Here is a 10,348-nt window from a genome sequence, read left to right on the forward strand (position 1 = left end):
AGAATATGTACAGTAAGTATAGAGCTTATCTTGCATGCCAAGTAACTGGGATCAATTCCTCACATTTTATATTGTTCTTTCAAGTCATGCCATGAGTGATCCTTGTACATTGAACCATGAGTAATCCCTGAGGACCACTAGATATGGCCCCAAAATGAAACTATAAAAATAAATATACCCGGAGGGAGGGGAAATAAATAAATAAATATACCCGACCATTGATGTCATGCCAAGACTGACACTGTTTAAGTATTGATTGAATAGCATGTTGACAAAAAGATCAAGGTTTATCAGTCAAATATCACAAAATATTTTAAATGTTCAAATTATTTTATTCAGTAATTATAATTTCTGTAAAACATTCAAAACAAATAGTGTGAATTTATATTTTTATTTTATTTTATTCAAAGAAAATGGTTCACATAGCTGACAAAGTTGACCATAATGCATTTGCCTCCAGATAAATAAGAAAAAAAGTTATTACAAAGAAAAGAATAGAAAAAAGTAAAAAAGAAAAAGGAATAGAAGTTTAAAATAAAAGGATAAAAAAATAAGAAAAAGTACATTCGCAAACACATTTGTAAAAATTATTATATTTCCAATGAAGTCAATACTACAGTAGCATTAGGTTTAATAAGCTCTTGTTAGCTATCCATTATTTTAGATTGGTGCATTCCTATAGGGACGAAAGTATGAAAAAATTAAGTTGTCCAGCAATTCAAAGAACTGTTACTGATACTGCTGCTTTTATGAGGTGTGTTCTCAGCAACATACCTCCCAGAAAGATCCATATTTTTCCCTTGGTATCTCCTATGGTCTGCCAAGCACCACGAGGTGGCCCCTGAATGCAGAATTATAAACACCAGGTGTGAATCAAAAGCCAAAAAAAAAATAAATAAATAAAAAGACATCACTGAAATAGTGTGGAATTTTCCCTGTTTTCTTTAATGAAAATTATTTTATTTAGGTCATACATCTGTCTTTAATTCTTTTTAAAAATTTTTTAATTTTTATTGTGACCAAAGTGCATTACAAATCTTTCACTGTATCCTTTATGGTACACAATGACAATGAATGAGGGGCATTCCCACCACTAGTGCTGTCCTCCCTCTTCCCCTGTTCCCAGTATGCATCCCATATCTCCCTTCTCTACCCCCCAGTATGCTAGTGCAACTGGTCTCCACTTTACAGCTTGTTGTAGATTGAGCAGCCATTCCACTCTCATTGGAGATAAAAAGGATAAAAAAGGGGGGAGAAAAAAATTTGGTGACAACCACCAAAAAAAGAAAAGAGAAAGAGAAAAAAAAGAAAGAAATATGGAAGAAAAAAGAAAAAATTGGACCCGGCAAATAAAAATAAAAATAAATCTCTAAATAACAACCACAAGAGTGAAAAAGAAAGAGAAAAGTAGAAGAAAAAAGAGAAGAAAAAAAAGTAAAAAACTAACAAATCGAAACAAAACAAGAAAAAGTATGGGTGCTGGAGTGGTAGGGTTTGGCGTCCCCCACTTTTTTTTTTCCCTTAGACAACTTAACAAGAATTTAATTTTTTTATTCAATAGGCATAATTCTTACCTGTTAACTGTAACTCATACAGTTATATAACCAAAGTTAAAATATTCATTTCTGTGATAGACACTCATATTCAGGAGTCAAATTTACAAGGAGAGACTGAAAACACAAAGAAATCTCACTCTTCTAATACCATGAACCCCAAGATAAGGTTCTATCCAAGATCACTGGACTCAACATTCTAACCTAGGTAAGATTCTATCGCCCACTAATCATCTTATATTAAAAAGTAGAACATGAATTATTGCCAGTGTAAGCTCCCAGGTTTGAGGATTTTATTTTAGAAAAGCATGAGTTATAAATAAAAATCATTATTTTAAAAATAAGATTCTTAGGTTTTTTTTAGAAAAGCATGAGTTATAAATAAAAATCATTATTTTAAAAATAAGATTCAATTGTGACAGTCCTCTTGTAAGTGTTTACATAATTAAAATATGCAGAAATTGGAGCTCTAGTTGACATCTCCTAGACACATTTTCTAAGAGTTTATCAGTTTTCAATAACTGCCTTATCTCTACTTTCATTAATAATTCCATGCTTACCAACACTAGATCCTAACACATTTTCAGTTGCTAGATACTGATAATTACATAGTTGCTTTCATCTTGTTACTTTAATACTTACAAAACATGCATATATTCAATACTTGATTTATTTATTGGAGTAAGATTAAAACGATAAATTAAAAATAAGCAATTTTGGAAAATAAATCCACTTATATTTATTTCTTCCTTAAACTTGTAAATCATAGATTGTTATTTCAAAAATTTTTAGTAGTATCTTTCATTTTGTGGGTTTCAAATGCCTGGAGTAACTTTTATTTCAACTAAAGGTGTTTTCTCACAGTTAAGCTTCTCAAATGTTTTAAGAAGATCTTCTCACAACACAGGATTTCAGTGATCTAGAGTTAATAACATTATACTAGGGGAATGGAGATATTCTAAAAACAACAAGCAGAAGTGTGGGATTTACCATTTCCATTTCAGATGATATCTTCTAGTCACTGGATAAAGACAGAAAATGTGCCATATGAATTTATCTAATGCCCATATTTCAAAAAATATATAAAATAAGATAAACACCCAAAAAGGAGAAAATGTTGTCAGGAAGAAAATTTTTTACAAATCAAATTGTCAAATATATCTGTAAAACCGTGAATCCAAGTGTTCAAGATATTCTAATCCATGAGGCTCATGAAAGGAATATTCACCATGAAAAAGCTTATATCCATATAGCCTAGATCTATGATCTTTATCTTTCATCTGGGACCAATGATCTGAGGGTATAGAAATATTGAAAAAAACTAGTCTACCACAGAAGTTATAATAGCTGGTTTATGGATTAATATACAGACAGGTTCCTGTCCCCAAATATAAAATGGTTGATGAACACTGACCTCAATCAGTCATGAACTCCTAGCAATGTTTCTGACAGCAATCTCTAAAAGAAATAATTTGTTGGTCCTTTATCTATCATTTAATGTAGAATACCCTGAGTACACGCTGTCGAATTTGCCGTGTCTTTACACCATAGACAATAGGATTAAGGGCAGGTGGTACAAGGGGGTAGAGAGTGGCCAGAAGAACATGTGCATGATGCGGCACATTGCGTCCAAAGCGGTGAGTAAGGAATGAGAACATTCCAGGAACATAGAAGATCAGGATAACACAAATATGAGACCCGCATGTGCTGAAAGCTTTAAGTCGAGCTTCACCCCCTGGCACCTTCAGCACTGCCTGTAGGATAAAGGCATAGGAAATGCTAATGGCCAAGACATCAAACCCAACCACAAGCAGTGCCACTACTAACCCATAAGCTCTGTTCACTGTTGTTTCTGAACAAGCAAGTTTTACCACAGCCATGTGTTCACAGTAGGCATGGCCAATGACTGTGCTCTTGCAAAAGATAAGTCTCTGTAGCAGGATAGGGAAAGGGATAAGAAGAATTAATCCACGCACCAATACTGCAATCCCAATGCGCCCTATGAGCCCAGGATGCAATATAGTAGAATGATGCAGAGGATGACAAATAGCTACATAGCGATCCAGAGCCATGGCAACAAGTATGCCTGACTCCATGGAAGAGAATGCATGAATGAAGAACATTTGGATTAGGCAGACAGTATACCCAATCTCATGATCCTGAACCAGGACCACTGCCAGGGTTTTAGGTGCAGTGGAGGAAGCAAGCACAAGGTCAATGCCAGCTAGCATAGCCAAAAAGAGGAACATAGGTTGATGCAGGGATGAATCAATCCAGATGATAAAAAGGATGGTGATATTTCCCATTAGAGCAAGGAGGTAAAGGATACACAATGGTATAGCTATCCAGTGCTGGATTTCCTCTAAACCTGGAATTCCAACCAGGAAAAAAGAAGGCTGGAGTAATTTCCAGCTGGAATTACTAAAGGCCATCATCAGAGGATCGGAGAGGGAAGATGAAGAGGAAACCAAAATCATTTTTCCATCCTGAGTCATAAAGTTGTCCACAACCAGCTATCATCTTCATAAGAAAAGGCATAAACTGCAACACAGAAGAATAAAGTTAGATACATGGAATAAAATTTACTCTTATTAAGATAACATTATTAAAATTAGGTCAACTCATGTCTTATTAGGGTATATCTACTTTTGTCTAAAGAGAAGAATAAACATACTCTGTCTTCATAGAAATATTTAAATGTTGCCATTCAATTACTTTCCAATTGGATTAATCTACTCCAAAGGTTCTTAAGCATGCTTAAGATTAAAATAAATGTTGTTGACTTTTTAAGAAGGCTTTTTCAGAGAACACAATGGCACAGCTATCCAGTTCTGTCTTTTCTCTAAACCCAGAATTCCAACCAGAAAGAAAGATAATGGGCATAATCTCCAGCTGAAATTACTAAAAGCCATCAGAGAAAATATTAGAGAGGGAAAATAAAGAGGAAACCAAAATCTTGAGGTTTCCATAGGAAAGTTATTTAAAAGTATTAAAATTATAAAATTATTTCTTATTTTTTATCACCAATCCAATTTTCCTACTTATTCTTCCTAATTAATCCTTCTTATAACAATTTTCCCCAACAGGGGTCAGAGCAGTGGTGCAAGCAGTAGGGCATTTGCCTTGCACATGCTGAGCTCGAGAGGGACCACAGTTCAATCCCCTGCCGTCCCATATGGTCCTAAGCCGGGAGCGATTTCTGAGTGCATAACCAGGAGTAATCCCTGAGCATCACCTGGTGTGACCCAAAAATACAAAATAAATAAATAAATAAACTTTCTCAAAACAATTACCTGTTCTGCACTGAGAGGTTATTTTTTTTCCTAAAATCAAATATCATTATGCTTATTGTATACAAATTAGATTTAGAAACTTTTGGAGCTTGTACTGGGACTAATGTCCTAAGCAAAAATAGCTCTACTTTTCAAAAATTGACACATTCATGGATTTTAAATTATAAGTTAATAAATATTCATTTATAAAATTAAAATAATATTTCAAGATTAAAATCAATAAATAATTGAATCTATTTATTAATATTGTTCATAGTGTTCAGTGATATTTAATTTCATCCATAAAACAAAATTATGTACTGAGAGCTTCATTTAAATTTTCCAGTGGTAATTCTTTTTTCTGGCCACATCTGGCAGTACTTAGAGCTTACCTCTGGCTCTGCAGTCAGGAATTAATTCTGGCTGTGCTAAAGGGACCATATAGGGTGCTAATATTCAAGATCTCCAGAATGGCTTATGCAAGACAAGCACCTTACCCAGGAGATTATAGTTCCAGTTTCTCACTAGTTATGTCAATATGTTACCTCAATATGTTCTCTCATATTAGTTACCTTACTATTATTATTAATCATCAATAGTAAATAATTTCTGGACTTTTGTCTCTGTGAGTTAGCTTTTCTCTCATTTTTTCTGTCTATCTCTCATCATGGCATAATGATCATTCAGTATTATTAACAACTCATTCTAAAAATGAGTAGGTGTTCAGGAGGAATCAGACTAATGGTACAGCAAGTAGGGTGCTTGCCTTGTGTGTGGTCAACATGGTTTCAATTTCAATACTCCATATATTTCCCTGATTTCACCAGTAATGATCACTAAATGCAGAAACATGAGTAATCTTTTAGCACCACAGGTGATGTCCTCAAACAAAAAATGGTGTTTAATTTAGCCTTCTCTACACAATTGTCTTTTGATATTAAAATTAAAACTAAAAATTGATATTTTTGTGTATCAATTTCTCTTTAAAAAGAGATATTATATGAAATGATTGCATGTTTCTATGTAACGAAGACTGTGTGTATGTGTAAAATGATTTAGGTTTGACTCTGTTCTTGTTAATTGCACATCTATTAATCACTCGGTTTTCCATAAACCAATAATAACCATAATTTTTTCTCAAAACTCTGAATATGGCAGCTACAAAATCTGCAAAATGTTTGCTGAGCATTCATGTCCGAACGATTGTTTTTATTTTAAATTTAAATCTCTGGTTATTTCAAGTAACATATCATATTTTGTTTATTATAACTTAAGAATTTTATAAAAAAAAATAATGTTTTTATGCTTAACATTGGACAGTCGAGGTTTATTCTCTTTCTTACCTAGTCTATGTTATAACTTCACTCTATTTCTTGTTTTTCAGCTGAGGAAGTCAGAGAACAGTTATGCATTTGCAAGAAGCTGGTCAGTAGAGCAATAAAACCACATTACATAAGGTTTGGAGTCTGATGAGACCTACCAATCTTTCTTCATGCAGTGTGATTTGTAAGTGTAGTAGGAATGGAAGAATGAGTTGATAACTAGGCATTAATTACTAATGTAAAGCAGTGATGTCTTAAGTGTTTCATAAATGAAAAATAAAAGACTTTATTCCTGTAAAAATAGGAGTGTAGAAAATTTAGCTCTCTGACAGAGAGGTAAGCAGAAAATAAAGAAATTATGTGAATTTCAATTTATTCATTTACATTTAGTCCTACCTGATAGTTTTTTTTTTTTTTTATAAAACTAACTCCTGACTCTTTAATTCAGTCTATATGACATGTCCTTTTGGTTTGTTTACTAATCACATTACCAGCCAGCTACTATCAAACCTATCAATGTATCAGTCATTGAAAGGCAGAGACTCTACTTTGCCTTGGTTATGACTCTAGCAGCACACAAACTCCAGATGTTCTGTAATCTAATTGATAGTAATATTTGCTGAATAAATTATACAATTAAAATATGAATATATAAAATGACCAAGAACTGCAAAAACTTGAATAGATATTTGAAATCAAAGAAGATAGTTATTTTATTTCTCTATAACAGACTGATTAAGCTTTAATATTCCATATCTAAGAAGATATTCAGAGAGATTCATGACAGAAAAATTCACTGAATCTCCTTATTATAACAGGCTATAAGAAAACCCTTGGTGAGTGTTAGAATTGAAAATAAATCCTAACTTAAATCTAGTAGTGTAGAAATATTTCTCTGTGGCTATGTACAATTTATATATCCTTAATCTCCTTTAACAGTGACATAAACTTTATAAAAGTGGTGAAAGTATAGTACAAAGAAAGAAGAGATATTTTGGGAAATAACAGAGAAATAGTGTGTTCATAGTGTTAACCTACTGGAAGAGGGAGAAATAGAAAACAGTCAGTGACAGAATTCAATGTCAAATCTGAGACACACATAAACAATCAGTAAAATATGTCAAGCATAGACACACCATTTTCATGGTCTTTTGAATATTTTTAAGAAAATGTACTCTAGACTAAGGGATAAAGGAGATAAAAAGTAAAGTCCCAAACACAAGAGAGTTAAAGTAGGTCCTCTGCATTCAGCTGCAGAAACAATCAGAGCCTCTCTAATATGACTTTCTGCTCTAGTTTATGTATAACAGTAATGAAGATGTTACTGTAGCAGGACAGCCCCTGAAGAGGTTGACTGATGGAGGGATGGAGAATGAGGCCCTTTTCTTCCAGCTCGAAGCACGCGTCTGCCACCCTGTCTAGCCCACGGTTCAGAGGTGAAACGGCGGGTAAACAGCTCTCTGACAATCAGGCTCGTGGAAATATTTGCTTTATTCGGATGAACAAAACTGAAGTCCAAAGACTCAGATTCAGTTCCAGCCAGCAAAAAGCCCCCGCTTTCCACAGACCCTTGCTCTTATACTCCAGAGTCAGGTCCCACCCCATAGTGGGATCAGATACCAACCAATGGTGGAAGCAGAATCAGGTCCTACCCTAGGGTGGGGGCAGAATGCCAGGTCACACCCTAGGGTAGGGCACAATCACCTAATCAGATTAGGGTGAGCAACATAGTAATCCCCCAAAATATTTACATACACAACATGTTACATTCAGTAGAGTTCCACAGTTACTCTGAATAACAATGATAAAATCAAATATATCACTCAAGGACTACACAAGTAAAGCTTTCAAAAATGTAAACAAGAGAATTAACTGGCAAGATTTTGGTTAAAGTGGTAAATAAGCAATATCTACATGGACCTTTTGTCATAAGATGGATGCTGTCTTAGGTGCATATTAAATATTCTTGTCAGAAACTCATCTGGCCCTCTTGATCTCTGAAGTACACAGTTCATATCCATGAGGAATAGTAGCTTATTTTGAGAATTCTGGCCAAGGAATAACAGTAACTTAAAAACAGGTAAACCACAAGACACAGAGCAATCAGGGCAAGAAATAACTTTTATCAGTTACTAAAGCAAAAGCAGAAGTCTTCCCAAAATTGTAAGTCTCAAAGTTAACATCATGTACCATGCCTGAAATTCAATGCATGTTTTTGCAGATGGTTCTGTCATACTCACCTGTAAGCCAAATGCATTCTCAACTTCCCCAAGCCAGGACTGATGACTGAACAAAGCACTGAGTAGTTGAGAAGTTATTGCCAATTGGCAAGTCCCATAGGAAACACAGAATGCACCTGAACCAAAGTTAACTTTCAGATTTGCTTAAACATCCTTGGCTAAATGTAGTACTCAAGGGAAAGCTTGCTGAGAAGAATTAGAGAGTGTAATCTGCCCATATCAACTTAGTGTTAATTTTTACTTCTTAGTCTCTATATATCCTTATGACTTCGATAGAATATCTTATATTTAGTAATAAAATTCACATTGTTTTCTAAATAAAAACCTCTTTATCACAAGACAGACTCTCACATAATTATTTAAATATCTATGGTTTTAGGTGTTCATTTCTCCATCTTCTATGAGAGTGAATTACTAAAGCTCATAATTGAGTCATTCTCCCTTAAAAATTAGAGCTAACTCACCCAAGATTATTTTTATTTTCTGAGTAGAGATCTCATGCAGTTACAAGTCTATGTAAAAATGGAAACAACCTGGGGTTAGAGAAATAGCACAGAGTTGAAGTCCCTTGCCTTATATGTAGCCAACTCTGACACAATGAGTGATCCCTGAGCACAGAGCTAAGATAAGCCTTAAGTACATCTGGGTATGATCCAAAAATCAAATACAATAAGCAAAAATATATATAAAGAACTGATCTTTATATTAATTTGAAACTTCAATTTGAAACAATATTAAAATTAAAACAATATTAATATTAATGTTCCTCCACTAAGGCACCTCATGCAATTAATAGTTAAATTTCTTCAAGCTCTTCAAATTTCTACCTCCCTCCCTAATAATATTGTTAGTGGTTTTTTTATGCAAATAAATCCAACACCACACAAAACACCAATTGTACCCACCTGTATCCCCCAAGTACAGCAGAAGTTGACACAATTTTAAGAAAATTTTAAGAATCTCATTTTCAAATATTTTGGTTATAAAATTTATAGAATTACACTAAGCATAAGTGATAACCTATTTGTTGGAAACAAAAAGATGGCAGTCACTTGAGAGGTTCAATAATAAGTCATGTGAAAAGTAAATGAGGTACAAATATTTTATTTGTTTTGGGAAACCATGGGTGTTTTAGGTCCCATTCCTAGTGTTCTCAGGATATCATGCAATAATGGGATAAAACAATATTTGAGGGAAATTATTATAATATAAAAGCCCAGAGTGGGTGAGAAGCTGAGCGCCAAGATTGACCAAAACAAATAGACTCATGGCTCACCCACACAGGCTAAACAGCCAGGCCCCTGGGTCGACTTCTGCTTTGCAACTGCAAAATAATTTCTCACATGCATTATCTCCCCCAAGATCTTTCTTGCAATGCTAAAGATTGACAGTGACATTGAGTCTACAAGGGGAACCATCATCAAGCAGCACAAAACTCCACCAAGTCTTGAGTGAAAATTGCAATCCTCCAGACCCAATCATTACTAATTTGCTATATAACATCTCTGAAATGAAGTTCAGAGTAGAAATGTTTAGGATGTTCAACTAGCTCAAAAAAATGTACTGCCAATAAAATTAAGTAGGGTATGAGAATATAAATGAGAAAAATGCAGAGATGTCAGAACTGAAAAACTTGGTAGGTGAAATGAAAATTTCACTGGAAGGCCTCACCAGCAGAATAATAACTGCTGAGGGGAAAATCAGGGAGATCAAAAATGAAGTGCAGCAAACCTCCAGACAACAACTGATGAAGAAAAGCCTCAAAATAAGTGAACAGAGAATAAAATAATTTTAGAAAAATTCACAGAAACAACATAAGATTCATTTGGGTCCCACAGAGCCAGGAAGAAAACCCCTCTGAAGAAGCAAAAACCAAAAATCTCATGCTGATAAAATCTGACAGCTGGAAAACTCATGCACTCACATCCTTGGATACTCAAAAATACCAGCTAAAAGAGACC

At 34.2% G+C, this 10,348-nt stretch overlaps 1 protein-coding gene and 1 pseudogene across 1 annotated transcript; one reads left to right on the top strand and one right to left on the bottom strand.

The window, feature by feature from the left end:
* The window catches only part of LOC126018277 (outer mitochondrial transmembrane helix translocase-like), a 75,787-nt pseudogene that overhangs the window by 18,044 nt on the left and 47,395 nt on the right, over positions 1 to 10,348 (top strand).
* LOC126018181 (olfactory receptor 52L1-like) lies at positions 3,044 to 4,030 on the bottom strand. The gene has a single exon (XM_049780326.1). It carries the CDS (start codon positions 4,028 to 4,030, stop codon positions 3,044 to 3,046), a length of 987 nt encoding a protein of 328 aa, XP_049636283.1.

The sequence above is a fragment of the Suncus etruscus genome, chromosome 9 (assembly GCF_024139225.1).
Source record: "Suncus etruscus isolate mSunEtr1 chromosome 9, mSunEtr1.pri.cur, whole genome shotgun sequence".
Lineage (NCBI taxonomy): Eukaryota > Metazoa > Chordata > Mammalia > Eulipotyphla > Soricidae > Suncus > Suncus etruscus.